This window comes from Carassius gibelio, chromosome B20 (assembly GCF_023724105.1).
Source record: "Carassius gibelio isolate Cgi1373 ecotype wild population from Czech Republic chromosome B20, carGib1.2-hapl.c, whole genome shotgun sequence".
NCBI classification, from domain to species: Eukaryota; Metazoa; Chordata; class Actinopteri; order Cypriniformes; family Cyprinidae; genus Carassius; species Carassius gibelio.
This window is the reverse complement of record NC_068415.1, coordinates 9390062-9411943: the sequence shown is the minus strand read 5'-3', so window position 1 is coordinate 9411943 and position 21882 is coordinate 9390062. Positions and strand designations below refer to the sequence as shown.

Genomic DNA, 21882 nt, shown 5'->3' with positions numbered 1-21882 from the left:
AGACCCGCTTCCTCTTAAGCGATATAATTGGCGTCACGCTGCGTTAATGCCCGGACAGATGCGACTGGTTAGGCACCCGTGCATCTCTCTCCTTCCAGCTCCTTCTGTGCTTAAATGCTGAGCTCCTACTGACCAGCAATAGAAACAGACGGGCCCTGTTATGCATTACATTTGCACATTCAAATATTTCTTAATGTATGTGTGACCCTATATATATATAAGTAAGATCATTTTCCATTAAGATATTTGGAAAATTTGCTAAGTATTTCAGAACTTTTTTATTTGTAATATGCATTGCTAAGAAGGTGATTTTCACAAAAAAAAATTTCTTATGAACCCTCAGATTCCAGACTTTCAAATACTTGCATCTCAGCCAAATCTTATCCTATCCTAATAACCCATACATTCATGGAAATCTTATTTATCTTATTTATTCAGATTTCCAGTGATGTATAAATCTCAATGTTTTGGTTTTGTGATCCAGGGTCACATATTAACTAAAAAAAGGCTTTTATACATAGCTCATAAAAATGAGTTACTTTACATGTAAATGTAAAAAAAAAAACATTAGACATGTTTTGCCACTTATAGTAGAGACCATAGCTATAGAAACTGCTCATTAACTTCTGACCTCAAAGCCTCTTACATAGAAGGTGAAGGGGCAACTAAAGGCCAGAGTCTGGAATTTGGGCCTGGTTGACAGTGGGCACAGTGCCCAGAGGCAGCACATACTGACCTGGGTGTCTGTTCTGGAGCAGCACATAGGGCAATGCTTAACAGTGGGTGTGTGAGTGGGTGGAACAGGGTGTTTCTGGCAGTGTTCACACTGTCTCTCTCACACCTAGTGAGGGTGTCACAATCATAGGAATGGTCCTACTGATACTACATTATTAGTATATGACAATGCTGGAAACTATAAATGTATATTTATAATGTGCAAATAACTGCCCTACTGACGTGGATATTTCAACACACAACACATAGTTCAGTTCAGTTTTTTATTTATTGCAAGCACAAAACTAGATGGAAAATATCAGTTACTTTACTTAAATGTATATTTATTTTAACAGAATTCAAATGTTGGGTTCAAATTCTCTTCCCATCAAGAGTCAGTCAGACTGTAATTAGCTGCAGTGGAGAAGAATTCATTTAGGTAAGATAACTGAAAAATTCTGTCATACTTGCCCTCATGTTGTTCCAAATCTGTATGAATTTGTATTTTGAGAAATGTTGGTAAACATTTTGGTTAACATTGACTTATATTGTATGGACAAAAAGAACAATAAGAAGTATCGTCTTGTATGTTCCACAGAAGATATACTGTAAAGTCATACAGGTTTGGAACAACAGTTGAACAAGTACGTTTAGTGCTAAATTGTTCCTGGAAGTGATGGGACTGGTCCATGTTGCGATTTATTAGAATAGTACATGCTAAAGGTGGTTGGGGTGGTGTTGGTGCAGTGGATAAGACACATGCCTTTGGTGTGAGAGACCAGGGTTAGAAGAAACTTTACCCCTAGGTACTCCAGAGGCGTGCCACTTCTGACATAAATAGCAATTGTAAGTCGCTTTGGACAAAAGCGTCAGCTAAATGAATAAATGTACTAAAGCTAAACATTTAAACAGTTTGCAAGCACTAAATAAAGTATGTTGTTAAATGTAAAGTATATTGTTAAATACCAACCAACTAATTTAGTCAAATCCCAATAAATGACCATTTTTATTAGTATAAAAACGGTTGTTCCAAGGGTGGAACAGGATCAATCAGTTTTTTACTCTTTTTAAACAATTGGCGCATCAACAGAAACATTAGTCCTCCGAATAGAAGTAGACCAGCGGAAGAAGCAGCTCCCACAGCTGCATACATCAGCATGCCGGCACCCACTGACATCTCCTTTACTAAAACACATAATAGATGTTGTCTTAAAGTTTTGGTGGCCTTCCATTTTAAGTGCGATTAAAATTCAATATGTGCAATATTAAAGTGCAGTATTTTTCTGCTGAATTGATGCACAGATAATGATGGGTTTGAAAGAGTTTGCCTTACCAACACAACTTGGTGGAGAGTTGGTCCAGTACCCACTGGAGGTGCAGCTGAGCTGACTGGTTCCACTGAGCTTCTGGCTCTCAGCACACTGGAACGTACACTGAGATCCAAAGCTGAAGTTTCCATGGGGGTGAGAGCAGTTCATTGAGGGTGGAGTTCCCAGCTCCGGAAGATGAGAGAGTGAAAGGGGATCACAACGAACAGCTGCCATTTCAAAGAGAAACGTAAGGAGAATGTTTAGTGAAGAATGTTTCTTATTTATTTTTTTTTTACATCCCATGATTCTTAATAAGATCTGTCTTAAAGGTCTGATCAAGGCCTTTGTATTCATCAGTGTATAAATAACAGCTAGTTTTTTTTATTTTTTAGAACATTCTAAGAATGTTATTTAAAAAAAATAGAACCTAAAGAGAATATGCCTTGAATGGGTTCCCAAAAAAATAAACCAAATTCAGCATTTGCCAAGACCTAGATACCAGCACAATAGGGCATCTCCTGACTCCAGTTCCCAGAAGCAGAGCATTCCATGACTGGCACTCCTGTAATCTCAAAGCCAGTCTCACATCCCAGGAAGCATCGTGAACCATAGCTAAACGACGAGTGAGGATGAGAACAGTTCAACCAGCCATTTACTGGAGCGGCCAAATGGGGGCACTGTTGAGCTGTGGAAAATATAAATAAATGTCATCAGATAAAATGAACTTCCCTGTTTCATTTCAAAACAGGTTGTTTTAAATTCAATTTCGTTTTTTCTGATTCTCATATCATCAGGTGACAAATGAATATGAGATATCACATGTGTGAGGTGAAATAAGAACTCCCAAGAGCGATTACCTGAGCAGAAGGCTGGGGTGTCTGTCCACTTCCCCATCTCCGAGCACTCTATTTGGGGTGTCCCATGTAGTTTGAAGCCTTCCTGACAGCTCACATTACACACTGTACCGAAGCTGAACTGCCCATTAGGATGAGTGCAGGTTACAGTGCCATGAGAGGGTTTAATTAAGGGGCTGCATTGCCGTGCTATTGAACAGAGAATCAAAAGCTCTATGTCTTGCACTCTTTAAAAATAAATGAAAATAAATAATAATGAACTGATTTAATATATATATATATATATATATATATATATATATATATATATATTCCATGTTATTAAAATGTTCTTCAAACTAATTTTTCCATAAAAAAAAAATTGTTCCATTAAAGGGTTAGTTCGCCCCAAAATTAAAATTAGCCCATCAGTTACTCACCCTCAAGTCATTCTAGATGTATATGACTTTCATCTTTCAGACAAATCTATTCGGGGTTATATAAAAAATGTATTTGCTCTTTTAAGCTACTTAAAGGCACCCAGCTCGGGGGTGGGGGGGGGGGGGGGGGGATAAAGTCCTCCTGTAGCAAATCGATGCGTTTTTGTAAGAAAAATAACCATATTAAAACTTAATAATCAATTTAATCTAGCTTGTGCTCACTGTTGTACAAGGAAGCTGCATTAAAGTGATGATAACATTTTGAATATGGATAATTTTCCTACAAAAATGCATTGATTCGCTACAAGGAGCCCTTCATTCACCCCCCGGAGCCGTGTGAGACAATTTTTTATTATGGATGGGCAAATTTATTCAATTTATTTAACTTATTTTGGACTGATGCACTGCAACACCCGCTGAGTGCCATTAAATAGCTTGAAAGATCAAAGACCATTTGTAAAAATACTCCGACTGGATTCTTTTGAAAGAAGAAAGTCATATACACCTAGGATGACTTGAGGGTGAGTAATTTATGGGCTAATTTTCATTTTTGGAACTAACCCTTGAAAAATTATTTGGGGAACCTTCAATGGTCCCTTCAAAGGGCTCATAAACTAATCAAAATTCCCTTGATCTTCTGATATATAAAAGGTCATTGTAGCTACAGAAATCATAACTTTCTCAATATTCTAAAAATGGTTTATATTGAAGCTAGTCTGCCAAAAAGACAGGTTGTGGAATACACCACTCTATGATGTAATAGTGTGGCTAAACATGGCCTTTGCAGAAGAAGATCAATGCCTGCTTCTACATCACTGCCTGTTAAGCCCCGCCCACTGATTCGCACATGTAGTAGGCAAATGACTAAAGCGGCAAACGCAGGTCTACACAAAAACCAACAAGGCACAATTCAATGCAGGATTTTTGAAAGATTGAAACTAAAAGACGATGCTGTGCTGACTATATTGGATCTGACATCAATGTTGCAACACACAAGTGTGAGTAATTGTTTTTATTACGTGATCGCTTAGCTATCTGTTATCAGCTACTGAGTATTTATGCGGTTTTAAATTAAATCACAGCAGCGTCCATCTGTGAAGGATGTAGGCTGTGTTTGCTAGCCAGTCATAGTAGTGGGCCTTTACTTCCAAGTCTACAATCCGCCACAACCAATTTCAACTGAGCGTTCCAATGAAGGGTCAAAACAGGACAGAAAATAAACTATTACTTATAAATTATGTTTTTTTTAATGTAAAAACCTTGATTACATTATAAGTAAACCTCAGAGTACAGTACAAAATATTAATAAAATAATCAGTTCATGACCCCCTTAATGGCATTTCTGTGAAACCCCATTAATTTTGGAACCTTTATTTTAAGAGTGTACTGTCCATGATATTATACTACATAGTATATTATACTACAATATGTCAATTCTAAATCTTTGTCATTTATTTATGTTAGGACAGGTCTAGAAACTTTGTGATACAAATAACGTATCTATGGTCTCTTAAGTCAGACCTACTGTAGCATCAAAGGGTATTGAGAGTGTTAAGATACCTTGACAAACAGGAAATTCATGGCTCCATTTTCCTTGTGAGGTGCAGGAAGTAGAATTACTTCCATTTAAAGTAAATCCAGCTCCACACTCCAGCCAGCACAGGGTACCATAGCTGAATTTTCCCAGGTGGTCCTGACAGTGCAGAGAGCCATGCTGCCCAGACTCCAGAGCATCACATCTTATAACTGAGATGAAAACAGTGTATGAACAAAGAAAAATATGTTTGCACACACAAGAATTGTGCATTCCCATTTCTAGTTAATGTAGTGTACCTGTGTGCGTCACATTTTTGTCTGCATATTAAACTTTTAGTATCTGTGCAATATTAAAACTATCAGTTAAATGACTTTTTTTTCACTCAGTTCCATACTGTAAAATGTAAATGTAAAATGTGCACTGAACTGACAAAATTTAAGGATACAAACTGAAGAGTTAAACCTACCTTGGCATACAGGTGTTGGTGCTGACCAGCTGCCATCACTCAAACAAGTGAGTGTGGTTTCTCCTCTCAGTGTGTATCCCTCCTCACAAGTAGTGATACAAGAAGAACGAAAAGAGAACATTCCCAGTGGATCAGCACATGTCAGATGGCTCTTTGCAGGGGTCACGAGAGGGGCACAAGCCACAGCTTAAATTAAAATGAGATCAGTGAAGAATTTTTCATCTGTTCTTCTAAATCATTTAAAATATTCTGATGTTAATTATTATAATATTTCATATGTTTTAATGCTAGTAGGGCAACCAAAACTATATGAACTGATGCCAAACCTGTACAACTCGGGGTGCTGTGTGTCCAGTGCCCAGTATGATCACAGTGCGTGGAATTTGCACCTTTAAGCAAAAAACCCTCTTCACACTTAAACTCACAGCTGGAGTTGTAGCTGTTGGTGGAGAGAGGGTGTGTGCAGGTCATGCTTCCATAACTTGGTGCATCAGAGAGTGGCGGACACTGTATAGCTGTAGGAAAACCAGAGGCATCTCATAAACTGATTTTGTTGCTATAACTATAGTATGTACTGAAGATACAATATGTGTACGTAAATGTAAATGCATTAAAGATGCATGTTACCTTGGCAAACAGGAGGGATGTGACTCCACTTTCCCTCTTTGGTACAGTGAGTAGAATTTGTACTATTGTGGGCAAAACCAAAATCACATTTTAACCAGCAACTGGAGCCATAAGCAAACTCCACAGGGTCAGAACACTGCAGCGAGCCATGTGACACGGGCTTCAGTGGATCACACTTTACAACTGCCAAAATAAGAAGAGAGATTATAGACTTAGTAACTGAGTATGTTTGAGTGTAGAAAAGATTGTGTCACTTACATTGTGATGAAAATGTGTATTTAGCTACTCAGTATGACACTGAGAAATCATATAGAAATTCATGTACCTTCACACGCAGGTGTTGGTGCTGACCAAATGCCATCACTTAGACAAGTGAGTGTAGATTTTCCTCTAATTTTGTATCCCTCATCACAGGAAACATTACAAGAAGAACGAAAAGAGAATTTCCCCAAAGGATCAGCACATGTCAGATGACCATTTGCAGGAGCCAAGATTGCATTGCAGGTCACCACTGCGATGAATGCATAAAATATTGATTACTGTTTATTCAAACAGAAAATATAGCTTAAAACAGTGCTTTTTACAGTTTGTGCACTTCTAGGGTGTGCCCAGAAGTGTGTTAATGTTGGGTAGCACTGTTTCCCAACATTAAAATGTTTCTCAAGAAAGGAAGGGAAGTGCCCTATTCTTTTCGTTTGTTTTTTTAATGTAAAAATCTCGATAACATTATAAGTGAACCTCAGAGAACAGTACAAAATAATTTAAAAAGGCAGTTCATGACCCCCTTAATGGCATTTCTGTTAAACCCCATTATTTTTGGAACCTTTATTTTAACAGTGTACTGTCCGTGATATTATACTACACAGATGTCAATGCTAAATCTTTGTCATTTATTTATGTTTATTTAACATTGTGATACAAATAACGTATCTATGGTCTCTTAAGTCAGACCTACTGTAGCATCAAAGGGTATTGAGAGTGTTAAGATACCTTGACAAACAGGAAATTCATGGCTCCATTTTCCTTGTGAGGTGCAGGAAGTAGAATTTCTTCCATTTAATGTAAATCCAGCTCCACACTCCAGCCAGCACAGGGTACCATAGCTGAATTTTCCCAGGTGGTCCTGACAGTGCAGAGAGCCATGCTGCCCAGACTCCAGAGCATCACATCTTATAACTGAGATGAAAACAGTGTATGAACAAAGAAAAATATTTTTGCACACACAAGAATTGTGCATTCCCATTTCAAGTTTCAAGGGGAAGTCGTGGCCAAATGGTTAGAGAGTTTGACTCTTAACCCTATGGTTGTGGGTTCGACTCTCGGGCTGGCAATACCACCACAGAGGTGCCCTTGAGCAAGCCACTCAACCCCCAACTGCTCCCCAGGTGCTGCAGCATAAATGGCTGCCCACTGCTCTGGGTGTGTGTTCATGTTGTGTTTGTGTGCACTTTGGATGGGTTAAATGCAGAGCATGATTTCTAAGTATGGGTCATACTAGGCTGTATGTCACCTCACTTTCAAGTTTATGTAGTGTACCCGTGCACTTCACGTTTTTGTCTGCAAATTGAACTTTTAGTATCTGTGCAATATTAAAACTATCAGTTAAATGACTTTTTTCACTCAGTTCCATACTGTAAAATGTAAATGTAAAATGTGCACTGAACTGACAAAATTTAAGGATACAAACTGAAGAGTTAAACCTACCTTGGCATACAGGTGTTGGTGCTGACCAGCTGCCATCACTCAAACAAGTGAGTGTGGTTTCTCCTCTCAGTGTGTATCCCTCCTCACAAGTAGTGATACAAGAAGAACGAAAAGAGAACATTCCCAGTGGATCAGCACATGTCAGATGGCTCTTTGCAGGGGTCACGAGAGGGGCACAAGCCACAGCTTAAATTAAAATGAGATCAGTGAAGAATTTTTCATCTGTTCTTCTAAATCATTTAAAATATTCTGATGTTAATTATTATAATATTTCATATGTTTTAATGCTAGTAGGGCAACCAAAACTATATGAACTGATGCCAAACCTGTACAACTCGGGGTGCTGTGTGTCCAGTGCCCAGTATGATCACAGTGCGTGGAATTTGCACCTTTAAGCAAAAAACCCTCTTCACACTTAAACTCACAGCTGGAGTTGTAGCTGTTGGTGGAGAGAGGGTGTGTGCAGGTTATGCTTCCATAACTTGGTGCATCAGAGAGTGGCGGACACTGTATAGCTGTAGGAAAACCATAAGCATCTCATAAACTGATTTTGTTGCTATAACTATAGTATGACCTGAAGATGTACGTAAATGTAAATGCATTAAAGATGCATGTTACCTTGGCAAACAGGAGGGATATGACTCCACTTTCCCTCTTTGGTACAGTGAGTGGAATTTGTACTATTGTGGGCAAAACCAAAATCACATTTTAACCAGCAACTGGAGCCATAAGCAAACTCCACAGGGTCAGAACACTGCAGCGAGCCATGTGACACGGGCTTCAGTGGATCACACTTTACAACTGCCAAAATAAGAAGAGAGATTATAGACTTAGTAACTGAGTATGTTTTAGTGTAGAAAAGATTGTGTCACTTACATTGTGATGAAAATGTGTATTTAGCTACTCAGTATGACACTGAGAAATCATATAGAAATTCATGTACCTTCACACGCAAACAGAAAAATAGATTAAAACAGTGCTTTACAGATTATGCACTTCTTGGGTGTGTCTAGAAGTGTGTTAATGTTGGGTAGCACTGTTACCCAACATTTAAATCTTTCTCAAGAAATGAAGGGAAGTGTCCTATTCTTTTGTTCTCAGAACTATTAAAAGCATTCATTCACATTCAGTTCACTTGTATGAACCAGCAACTGCCTGATGATTTAATGAGGACTGTTCTGCAGACATGCAGTACCTTGGCAAGTGGGGGGTTTGTGTGTCCACTTCCCAGTCTGGTCACACCAGGTTGTATTTGAGCCCTTGAGCTCGAATCCTTCCTCACACTTGAAGTCACAACTTGAGTTGAAGCTATGAATGGAAAGAGGGTGAGTGCAGTTCATCCAACCACCAGGGACATCAATTATGGGCAGACACTGGACAGCTGTAAGGGTAAAATGTTTTTAAAACAAGTCTAAACATATCAGCAATCAATAATATATATTTTTTACTTTTTAGTTTATTAGGCAAACTTGAAAATGGTAACTTCATTACAAAATGCACACAATGAAGAATGAAGAAATATTTCAACTTGGATCAATTCTACAGCACCTTCCTCACAGCGTGGCCCCGTGAAACCTGGGAGACACTGACATTCGTAGCTCCCAATATTCTCCACACACTCAGCATGCTCACTGCAGGATTCTTTTGAGCAGGAGGCTGCAAACAAGAAAATAAGATGTTATGACCACAAAGGAAGGATAAGGTTTCAATTAGAGCTGGATACAATGTATACTTATTATTCAACAGTGGTTAATGTGCATTAAACAGCAAATAATCTCTCCAAATATACTGCATATACTTAAAAAGAACTGTTTTTAACTGTTTTAACTGACTGACTGAGACTGAGCTTTAATGACTAGATGTGGCCATATGTAATGTTTCTGCCATCATCCCCTTCCACTTATTTTAGCTGCACAAAAAAATTCTGTCACGATGCCTGATATTAAAAATTGGGTTTGTCTTATCATATTATTTTAATTTATTATCATATTCATAAACACACTGACAGCATATTGACAGAAAATAGCATTACTTTCGTGTTGCAAATTATTTATATATATTTAGTGTCTTCAACATTTTTTAGGTCAAGAACAGCACAAGTTTAAACTAAAGTTTATGTAAGCATGCATATGAAAATATCATATGCCATATGAAAAACATTTGCATTATTGTGGCAGTAAGACCATTAAAATAATCATTAACATTATCATATACATTTATATGTATTACACAAAACTGTATTATTTAAATAATTTCAAATGTATTTACAGTTAAACTTTACAATAATTCATGTTATAAAGTGTGTTCACCTAAATAACAGACAGTTGCTTTCTTTTTGCTGCACCTCTCATCATTCCACTTGGCTGTTTCTTTGGTCCTCTTAATGTAGATCTCTACACAGTCTTGTTCAGATCCCTTGTTATTTGGTTCATTTTCTGCCCAGTTTTCTGCTTCAGGGTCCAAGTTCTTTTTGGTCCCAACCCACATCCAGTTACCATTAATCTTCCTAATGCCAATCCAATAGTATCCTTTATTGAAAGGTAGAACTTGGTTGAGGTATTCAACTTCTGCATGGTTTTGGATGGCCACCATATCAGTGTAATGCTTCTGACACCACTGACGAGCTGTTGTCCAGTCCATATTAATGGTTATGTTGTAATGGTAAGTCCAGGCCTTAACTGTTAAACACAGTTGCATTGCATCAAAACTTTGTTTATTACAAAAAGATCCGTTTATGAAACATGTTGATTAATTGGCCAAAAATTCATACAATGTTATAGAGTAAATAAGTACATACCATTATAAATTCCAGTTACAAGGACAAGATATACAAATAGTCTAATATGCGCCAACAAAACCATCTGAAGGATGAGAAATGCATGTGCATGTTTATTAAGGCATTATTTGTATTCTCATTTATGCATGTCATCAAACCAAATGAGTCCAGAAAAACATATAATCTATAGATGTAAATATTTATATATAAAAAGTAATTCAGATGTTCATCTTACCGTAATTGTAACTACCAGTTTCATTTATTCTGAGAGGATCTCTGAAAAATCACATTCACAGTTGCACTGCATGGGAACTAAAATGAGATGGGAAGTTGTGCAACACTACCTCAGAGGCGGTTTCTTCTCACGCGTGAAAGGGCGACGCACTCACTAAAGTGTAAAAAGGAAGGGAGTTCACAGTGTGAAAGGGAAGAGTTCACCGTACTGAAAATGATAAAATGATAACAAAAGTTCAATCAGTGGTGCAGGAAGTGGTGGTGCTGAGGGTGCTGCAGCACCCCATGTTTTTTTCTGTGGGCAACTGTTTAAAGCTAATATCAGAACAAACGCTACTGAGGTGGGAATCCATTTACCAAGGATTTGACATAGTAAAACTACAGGAACAACTTCATTATGTAGGAAAGCAAACACTTCTTTAAAATTAAAAGAAAAGTATTAATTAACACTGGTAGATGGCTGCAGAGATGTACTTATAGGCCATTTCCACTGTCTAATATATGTGACCCTGGATCACAAAACCAGCCTTAAGACGCTGGGGTAGATTTTTTGCGATAGCTAAAAAAACTTAGTATGGGTCACAATTATAGATTTTCCTTTTTAATGCTAAAAATCATCAGGATATTAAGTAAAGATCATGTTTAGTAATATGCATTGCTAAGATTCAAAGTATTTATATTTTTTTACACCTCAGCCAAATATTGTCCGATCCCAATAAACCATACATCAATGAAAAGCTTATTTATTCAGTTTTCAGATGATGTAGAGATCTTAATTTTGAAAAATGGACACTTAAGATTGGTTTTGTGGTCCAGAGTCACACACACACACACACACACACACACACATATATATATATAAATATATATATATTTGTATTTATAGAATTATATTTGGACATTATGACAGTAAAAGTTAATTTGATCTGCATCTCAACTACCTAGAAAGCACAAGTACATCTGTAAGATGTCTGCTAAATATCTAGGAAACATCTATGTGTAATCTCATTTGTAAGTCACTTTGGCTAAGGGTGTCTGCTAAATGAATAAATGTAAATGTAATGTAATGTAAATGCAATCTGATAAACGTCTCAGAAGTAGTTTTGCATGCATTCTAATAAATTTCAATTTGGCATCTGACAGGAAACATCTTAGAGAAGTACTGCGGTTGAGTAAGCATTCTTATTAATACATCTTGCATATGTAAATGCAGACATCAAATTGATATTTCCAAGATTCACATGTGCGATAAGGCACTCACGCTTTACTGTCAGGTGCTGGGGCCACCTTCTGTAGAACTTAATGGCACTGGTGCTGGTTTTCCGCAAATGTTATTCTGGAGCCCTACAATGTTCCTCGAAGTCAGAAAAGTCACAATAGTGTTAGAAGAATGTTGTTTGTAGTATATTTTCATTGCCAAAACAATAAGAAATGTTGCAAATACCACTGGAAATTTTGAGAAAAGCCACAGCAAAATCTGTTATTTTAGAAAAACAGAAAACAGTTCTGTGAAATCCTGGGGGACTGGTTTAACACAAACACAACATTTATCCATTATTTTGATTTCAAATCCACGGGAGAGAACCACGAAAACGAGAAAGTGTCTGAAATGTTGATACACAGTTTTTAATAATCCATAGATAGAAAGCAGAAACACACATACACGTCGATGAGACCAGACAACCAAACACTGAACTAAATGCAACTTATAAGGGGAACATTAATGAGGGTAATTACAAGACACCTGAACATAATGACACAAACATTGGACACGGAACACATGGAGGGAAAACACAGCATAATGATTCCAGGGGCATTACTCCCCCCTCCCAGAAGGTGCGACCTCGCACCATTGAACAACAGAGGAGAACTGGGTGGGAACCAAGTTCTTTCTGGAGGGAGCCAGCAGACAAAGACCATGGAGGGAGGAGCCAGGTAGGAGAGAGGGAGGAGACAGGAGGAGCCAGATGGGACCATGGACACAGCCATGATGGCGGCCCACGGTGGACCTGACGGAGGGAGGAGCCATGGTGGAGGAAGAGCCCAAGGTGGTGATGGAGAGCTGATGAGCCAGGGCTACACCGGGGAACCGGAGGGCAAAGTGCAGGCGGAGTGAGCGAGGAATGAGCTGAGGCAAACCGTCCGGATTGTTCGGGAAGTGGGTATGGTTGGTGTTTCTGCTCCAGCAGGAGGAGGGAGATGGCAGGATTAAACATGAAGAATAGAAAAAAACATAAAAAATAAAATAAAACAAGAGGAACACGCAGCTTTACACCTTTTGTAAATGCCCTACACTCCTCTTATGATTAGCGGGACATCTGTGGAGAGGGTGAGCAGCTTTAAGTACCTTGGTGTAAACATCTCAAAATACCTGACCTGGACTTCACACATCCAAACAGGTTAATAAAGCCAGGCAAAGACTGTACCATCTGCGACAGCTGAGGAAATTCAGGGTCTCACCAGCAATCTTGAAAACGTTCTATTCAGGGGACATAGAAAGTGTATTGACTCAGTGTATATCATTGTGGCATGGGAACAGCTTGAGTCAGCACTGTAAAGCCCTGCAGAGAGTTGTGTACTAAGCTGAGCGCATCTCAGTGTCTGCTCTCCCCTCTCTGCAGGACATCTACCTCAAATGCTGCAAAAGCAGAGCTGTTAAAATCATCAAGGACTCCATCCATCCCAGTAACCATCTTTTCACTTTGCTGCCATCTGGTAAGCATTTCTGCAGCCTGATGGCAAAAACCAAGAGACTTAGGAGCTTCTTCCCCCAGGCCATCAGGCTCCTAAACTCAAACTCAGCCTCTTAACTTCACATGACCTCACTTAATTATCAGTAAGATACTGAATATACTGACATTGTCACCTGCACAAAGCATTTTTATACTTTTTTTTATTACTTCTATTGCTGCTATGTATAAACTATTACTATTGTACCCTGTACAACCTTTTGGACATTCTTCTCTTGTTCATCCCTGCTAATAATATTTAGTCTACAGTATAATGTCCTGCACATTTTATTTTATAAGCATTATTTTATTCTTTTTATCTTCATTTTTCCATTCTTTAATAATTGCACTGTTCATTTTGCCTCAAACAAGGCATTGTCTTTTGCACAAACGAATCACTCAATGTAACCGGATCTTCTTGAACCAGTTCACCAAATTGAACTGAATCGTTTAAAACGATTTGCGTCTCCAGTAAGCATTAATCCACTAAAGACTTAAGCTGTTAACTTTTTTAATGTGGCTGACACTCCGTCTGGTTCGGCTCAGTGTTCATCTTCAGTTCTCTCTTCACAGCCGTTCAGTCAGTGTACTGTTTGAGTACATGAATTACTCTGGGATATTGGTCTGTTTTAACTAAGAGGGAGTGTCAGCCACATTAAAAATACCATATCATACACTGCAGTGAACGCGCTCACAACAGACCAAGAAGAGAAGAAAATGCTGAATAAAGTCGTAGTTTTTGCTATTTTCGGACCAAAATGTATTTTCAACGCTTCAAAAAATTCTGACTGACCCTCTGATGTCACATGGACTACTTTGATGATGTTTCTCTTACCTTTCTGGACATGGACAGTATACCATACACACAGTTTCAATGGAGGGACTGAGAGCTCTCGTACTAAATCTAAAATATCTTAAACTGTGTTCCGAAGATAAATGGAGGTCTAACTGGTTTGGAATGACATGCGAGTGAGTTATTAATTACATAATTTACCCCATGTAGTTACCTTGTATTACCAGAACTTTCTTTAAGTACACTATAAGTACATGTTAGTACACGTACTGTAAAATAAAGTGGAACCGAAATGTCAAAAGATGACACTTTTTAGAAATTGATGATTAAATTATAACTTATATATGTTCTTTAATCTTGTCAAATCATTACTTGCACAAAGAGGATGATGCTGAGATGCATATAATGATTAGATGACTATGACTGAATGATTAATAAAGACTACACTAATCATAAAAAGAATACAAATAAATAAATGTGGGTAATTTATGACAAGGTTCATTCAGAAGACAGTTTGACCTCTGGAAGGTATTTCTAAAAAAGCAAACTCACTAAAATATATAATAAAACAAACTCGTGATGATTATTTACAGCTTGAAGGACAGTCCATCACAGGATGTATACAGATGAACATGCCCTGGGCTGAATTACTGTAATAGAACAAAACTTTTCAATGCAATAAGTGTGTTATGCACTTACAGTGTAGAGCGACCTCAATTCCAGCCTTTATTTAGGTGTTAAATCTGCGGTAGGGAACCTTTGACGCTCTAGCGGTTAATAAACAGAACTGCTTGCGTCTTGCGGAAGAACATCGTAGCCGGAACTACTTCTCCCTGTTTATGTCTATGAAGAATCACAAAGGTACTGGGTTACTCCGCCACGGTGCCCCCGAAGCAATCTAAAATAGTCCGAATATAATCACTTATTATAGGTGCACCCTAGTGATTCAGGACAAGCTAAAAACACGGTTTGGAAAATGGATTCATGGTGTACTCGCTTATTATATACATTTTTCTACATTTTGAACACAAACAAAGTTACGGACCGCAGCTCTGATTGGTTGATTTCTTACCGGGAGCGGTCTGTAACTGCAAATGGCAATAGGACCACTGGGAGGAGCCAGAGGAGCTTGATTTTTTCTGTCTCATATTCTACTGTCAGGACATAATGACAGGTTTAACAAATATGTAAAAAATATTTACAAAAGTTACTTACTGCAGCTTTAAGATTCAAATATACTGCTGAATGAATAAGATGGAAAGATCAGTCACATAAATATCTATTCATGCTTTGATGTTGAAAAAAATGCTAAATTAATGTTTTTCGTAAAGTTGTACACAAAGTTGAAAATGCACTGAAACACCCGAGTCATGAAATCATAACAGTCACATTATATTGGTTTACGTAAAAATAGTTTAATAGGACCAATACCATTTCAGAACAATAAATAGTACAAAAAGATGTGTATAATAATAGCATCAAAACAAGTTCATTTGTACAGTACAGAACAATATGTTCAGTGAAGTAAATCATAACAGCTTCCGTTGGGAAGTAAAAATCACATTCATCTAGGACTGTTGCCTAGTAACTGATAATGCCCATCAGACAGGATAGTATAAAAAAATATTCAAGTGCCTTAAATCATTTGTGATGACATAAAATTTTTTTATGTCCAGTGAGGCAGTTGTGTGTCCTGTGAAATTAATTGAGTGCTTCAATAAATTGTTCACTGGAATAAGTTACATCGCTATCATTACTCATACTGGCCTAAGGAATATGCAGTGTGTTCACCGTATATACTGTAAGTTATTTGATGCTACTTTGCTCTATATGAGACTGTCAATACTGTTCTTATAAATCTGTGGTGGATCCTCAATATCCAAGGTACTAAAAAGGAAACAGACAAAATCAGATATAGTCCTGTATGTACCAACAGCGATAAATAATAACAGTAATGATACAAGAAAAATATAACTTAAAAAAAAGAGACTCACCTGTTCAGATCAAATTTGTCAGCTGGAAACAAAAAGACATAATTTAGCATTTTAATTCATTTTCAACATATTATTAAAGAATAAGAACATGTTCAGAACATTCAGTAGACTGTTTGACTCACCTTTCCTCCTCAGTCTCTTCAGTATCCAGAGGACTAAGCCCAGACCGGACACGCTGATAGCGCCTGAAACACCAAGAGTCACTACTGTTTCTTTGAGGAGTGATTCAGAGGGATCCGGATGAGCTGAAAATACAAATAAAATGAAATAAGAATAGTATTACATAGAATGTATTTCTCACTTCATCAACCAAATGGCTTATCTGCATCTCACAGTCATTATCCGCTGTTTACCTTGACACACTGCTACTCCCCCTGACCAGCTCCCATTGTAGTTGCACATCACTGTCTCGTTACTGTGGTCTTCAAGTCGGTGGCCTTCATTACAGCTGAAGATGCAGAAGGTGCCAGAGGTGGGTTCTTCAGATGAGCAGTTTATATGCCCGTTGATTGGTTTAGAAAGTTGTGGGCAGAGCACTGCTACAGAGTTGAAAAAAGACAAAGTGTTTAGGATGATAAAATTCACTTAGGCTAACTTATTTTTTTAAATGCAATGAATGAACTTGTAAATTCATAAATTTGTCAAAAGTTTATTGATTACCTTCACAGCGAGGTGGTTCCAGACTCCACTTTGCTTCTTTTGTACAGCTGATTTCTGAAGCTCCCTGGAGGTGGAATCCTTCAGCACAACTGAAGCTGCATTTGCTCCCATATTTAAAGCTAGAAGTGCAGCTCAGCTCTCCACTAACAGGATGGTCAAGAGCTGGGCACTGAACAACTTTGAGGAAATGGGGAAATTTATGAACAGATCAGTTTTCATTAAAGTTTTTTTTAAAGGAGTGATTGTACAATATTCATCAGATGTATTTTTGTTTGCACAATATAAATGCTACTCACATTCACAGGTTGGTGGTTTGCTTGACCACTCTGTGGTAGAAGTGCATCTTGTCGCACTAGAACCCTTTAGTTCATAACCTTCTTCACAGGAGTATTCACACTGAGAGTCATATGAGTAATTCCCATAAGGATGAGAGCAGTTTACACTAGCATGATCTGGTGAGGGGATATCCTCTGCTTTGCATTTTATTACTGAAAATCAGAAAAAGGGGATCATCATTAAACTCCAAGAGCAGAGATTTTAAAGAGTACAGAGGAGAACTACTGCTGAACCATTGTAATAGAAGTTTTAAGTTAGACCCTTCTTACTTTCACAAGTGGGTTGTGTATCATTCCAGCGTCCCGTTGCCCCACAGATCAGTGAAGAGGAGTTGGAGTCTCGGAGCGTGTATCCTTCTTCACACATAAACTCACAGGTAGATTGGTAGCTGAACTGGCCAATAGGATTTTGGCAGTGCATTTTGCCATCCTGTGGTTCGATCAGCTCTGGACATTGAACAACTGTAAAAAGATTCACAGACATGTCAAAGGAGAGTGTAAATAATTTAAGCAGTTTTGAACAGCATCTATAAATGTTTCTCAGCGTAAACTGAACTCACATTCACAGGTTGGTGGTTTGCTTGACCACTCTTTGGTAGAAGTGCATCTTGTCGTATTGGAGCCCTTTAGTTCATAACCCTCAACACAGGAATATTCACACTGAGAGTCATATGAGAAATTTCCATGAGGATGAGAGCATAGCATGCTAGCATGATCTGGTGGGGCGACGTCCTCTCGTTTGCATTTTACAACTGAAAATCAGATAACATTTAAAATGGTTACATTTCACATGTTTAATTTTCAACAAAGATATATTAACAGTATCCAGAGAAATATTACCCACCATGTTCACATCGCTCTCCATAGAAACCCTCAAAGCATGAGCATTTATGGCTGTTTATGGTTTCGACACACTCTCCTTGACCATTGACACAGGAGTCGTCTTTGCAGGATGCTGAGAATGAAACATTTTATAATTACTTAAATTACATTATTGAATGTGTTTATTCAATGAATACAAGAGAATTATCGTTCTTTCAATTTAATAAAAAAATGCATAGGTTGGAACACATTACAACCCATTGCCATAGAGTCTACAAAATAATATTACGGCCATATGATTTCGACAATAGGGAAAATGTGGTCATAAAAAGGAATTGACTTTGTAATGCTGAATGTTATGGAATTGGGCGAAACATGGATGAATAAACAAAAAGCAGCATCATTTTTAAAGTAGAGCACCACTTTGAACTGACAAACAATTATGCTATAGTTAAATAGTTCTTAAAGTTATAAAATTAAAGTTGGTAAATTGTTGTTACATTAAAGTTTTATTATTACGTTTATGAAATCTTATCAAATCAAATATGATTTTTGATCACTACAGTTTAATTTAACCATTAAAGAAAAATTCTGAAAAATTAAAACAGAAAAAAAGTAATGTAGAAATTACTATGTCATCTAAGAGTGCAAATTGTGGTATGCATATTTAATCTCCCTTGTACGTGAACTCCTGCCTTGAAAAACTTTAGAATTGCATAAAGACTACCAACCTGTGTAGCAGAGTGCAGTTTTCCTCTTCAAGCAAGATTCATCATTCCATTTGCCTTCATCTTTCTCTCTTTTAATGTATATTTCCACACAGTCTTCATTATTCATTCCATTATTGGGCTCTTTATCTGCCCAGTTCTCAGCTTCCTCGGTAAGTGTCTTATTAGTTCCGACCCAGGTCCAACTGCCATTAATTTTACGAATGCCAATCCAGTAATATCCACGGACTTTTGGAAGGATACTGTTGAGGTAAGAAATCTCTTCTTTGTTCTGGATGGCTACCATGTCTGTGTAATGCTGCCTGCACCAGTGTCTGGCAGATTCCCAGTTCATAGTGTCCTTTTAGGAATGGTAAGACCAGCCTTCAGTGCCTCTCCATAAGTTTAACACTGCAGAATTAAACCATTGCAACTTTGAGTAAACTATGTTTAGAGGTCGTATATACTCAGTTGAGTTTTTACACTAGTATGGTTTGCTTTTTTCTTACCTGAAGAAATAAGAACAAAGGAAGCCAAGCATTGCAATGATACTTTGTTGAAGATACCCTGCAAAATTAAATAATTATATCAACTGTATGAACATAATAGTTATTATAATTATAGAAATACATAATTTAAATGCTTTACGTACCATTGTCAGTGATGTTATGAAATGGTCCTTAATGGTCGTCTCTGCACTTCTCTACTAATACGATGGTTCTGATTTGAGAATCTGGTCTGGTATTCACTCTGTTGGGGTATTTATTTAGGAGCTCAGCTATGGTTCAGAACTTCCCTTCCCGGATCCACTTGTGACATCAGCCAGTAAATGGAATGGAATTCTACTTTGTGGAAATACCCCTCTCTAACTCAAGGAGGAAACACTTTCTCTTTTTTACACTCTCAAGGCATTAGTTTGCAAGGAAGTGACCTCTCAGGAAATATTGTAGAGCTTTAGGTGCTGATATGACCACAGCCAGAAGAATGCATATTTTATTGATATATTAAGAAATAGAAATAACACTTTCATAACGATTTTACATTTTTGTGTATGCAATATGCAGGGAAATTTAAAGGCAGAAAAACTAACATTTCCTGAATATCTTTAGCTCTGTTTATAAAGGAAAAAGGGATACAATATAGGTCGAGAGGGGAATCAATAGCAATTGTTGCCAGTAATATTCAATTGGTGCCTTTACTGTATCTTCCCGGTTACTTGGAAATACAGTTAATGGTGACTTTTTCTACTCTGTGTTGTAAATGACATGAAAATATACCATAAAAGTCTAAGACAATTAATTAATTTTACAAACCGATATTATGCAAAAGTAATTGTAACAATAAAAAAACTCCATATACATCGGGAAGAAGGAGGCGGGAACCGGCGCACAATCAAAAATCACTTTAATTATTCAAAATAAACACAAAACGGCGCACCAGCCCCTCACGGACGACTGGTGCGCATAAATAAAAAGCAATCATAAAATAATGTCCCAGGCCTGGTCCTCTCTCGTCCTTCACTATAGTCGCTCCAGTTTTATATCCTTCCATCTCCTACGTGGGACTCGATACCGGCGGTGGGGCTCAGGTGCAGCTCATCTTCAATCATTACACCTGGCCTCACTCCTCGTTCCCACGCCTCTCGGCCCGCCCCACTCGCCACAGTAATAATAACAATAACACTTATTATAAATTATTACAAGGAAGTCCCATACGAATATTCACAATTAAGTTTAAAAATAAATATCAAAAGACAGGAATCTTTGTATGTGAAATTGAGAAATATTTGTTTAGTAATTAAAGTTATCAGGGCTGAAATTAGCTTAAAAGCTGTTATTGTACTTAAGATCCCCAGAGGTTTCCTGTTTTGAAGTTTGAGTTTTTTGCACCTAGATTTCTGTGTGACCTTGACCCTTTTTGGATGCCACAGTTTTGTACCAGCTTCCTTGTTACAGAAATAGATGTCATTAGGGCGCCAGGAAATTACTAGTGAGCAAAGAAGAGAAAAGAATAATAATAAATGTGTGTCAAAATAGTTAACGGTAGCACTTTATTTTACTGTCCTGTTCCTCATGTACATACTATGTACTTATTAGTACAATAACTATGCAATAACTAGGTACTAACCCTGAACCTACCCCTAAACCTAACCCAACACCATGTAGTTACTTTGTATTACCAGAATTTTCTTAGATAAATACACTGTAAGTACACTATAAGTACATGTAAGTACAAGTACTGTAAAATAAAGTACAACCGAGTTAACTTATCTAACTGATATAAAACTCATTCAAACATATCCATTTAAAAACAATTCTGATGTAAACCTCTTCAGTGAACGATGATTGTTTCTGTTCTTTTTATTCACTTGAATGATCAGGGTAGAATCATTTATTTACAATGATTTAGCTAGCAGAATTAATTAATCAAAAGTGGAAATGATGATATGGAAACATATTTGAAAAAAAGGGCTGACTTTCTATGTTTCAAAAGTACTAGGAAAAGCTTTACTATATAAAAAAAATTGTTATTCTACATATGATATTTATCATTTTATTTGGGAAAATGTATCTGATAGAAATGATGTCACAACTAAGGGACAGTTGTGAGTAAAAAAAACATTTTCACAATAAATATTTAAAAGGTTAATGATTGTGCTTTGGATTATCACAGTTTTTAAATTGTAGGCTAATAAACATTTTTATTACGATAATAGGCTTATGATAGATTCAGTAAAATGTTCAGTTTATGACTGAAAGTCTGGCTCATGGTTAAAACAATAAAATCTATACATAAAAGGCAATGGAAAAGTAGCAATAATTGTTAAACTGATAACATCAAAGTATTAATAACCGTCATATAACAATAACAAGGAATAAAAATCAAGCAAATCAGACAGACATTTTAGGTGTTGGTGAAAATGCACAACATCCTGGTTATTCCAAGATTATCCTCTTTCATTCATCTTTTATGGATTTTAGGGAAAATTTCCTAAAATAAGAAGCACAGGAATTAGGCCTACTAGGCTATTTTGATTAGATACAGTAACTTGCTGACGTGGGCCAAGAGGGAAAGTCCGCAGCTTTGTAAAAAGGAAGAGGTTGTGAGAGGGAGATAACAGGCACAATGTCACACCGACAAGCTCATTTTTTTCAAACTCCATTTAATTTGCTCCATTGATAGTTTCTGCCCCTTTCTTCA

General features: G+C 37.3%; 1 protein-coding gene across 1 annotated transcript; it reads right to left on the bottom strand.

Moving 5' to 3' along the window:
• Positions 1 to 984: 984 nt before the first annotated feature.
• Positions 985 to 19051, bottom strand: selp (selectin P). Its single transcript, XM_052585712.1, has 29 exons — positions 18706 to 19051; positions 17997 to 18107; positions 17713 to 17904; positions 17423 to 17614; positions 17114 to 17305; positions 16818 to 16994; positions 16511 to 16696; positions 16280 to 16402; positions 16158 to 16179; positions 16001 to 16050; positions 12492 to 12717; positions 12379 to 12385; positions 10429 to 10492; positions 9941 to 10309; positions 9180 to 9287; positions 8827 to 9012; positions 8250 to 8432; positions 7958 to 8146; positions 7632 to 7817; positions 6918 to 7103; positions 6253 to 6438; positions 5928 to 6110; positions 5627 to 5815; positions 5301 to 5486; positions 4858 to 5043; positions 2882 to 3067; positions 2524 to 2709; positions 2048 to 2251; positions 985 to 1899 (listed from the first exon to the last, which is right to left on the bottom strand). Exons 1-29 carry the CDS (start codon positions 19034 to 19036, stop codon positions 1724 to 1726), a joined length of 4962 nt encoding a protein of 1653 aa, XP_052441672.1. The 5' UTR covers positions 19037 to 19051; the 3' UTR covers positions 985 to 1723.
• Positions 19052 to 21882: the final 2831 nt, after the last annotated feature.

What these genes read in the sequence shown, in the direction of transcription:
- selp (XM_052585712.1), bottom strand. Translation starts at nt 19,036, where the DNA reads ATGAACTGGGAATCTGCCAGACACTGGTGCAGGCAGCATTACACAGAC. An exon ending in AACTGCACTCTGCTACACAG is followed by an intron (nt 18,108 to 18,705) that starts GTTGGTAGTCTT and finishes TTTCATTCTCAG; the next exon opens with CATCCTGCAAAGACGACTCC. An exon ending in ACCAACACCTGCGTGTGAAG is followed by an intron (nt 6,111 to 6,252) that starts GTACATGAATTT and finishes TTATTTTGGCAG; the next exon opens with TTGTAAAGTGTGATCCACTG.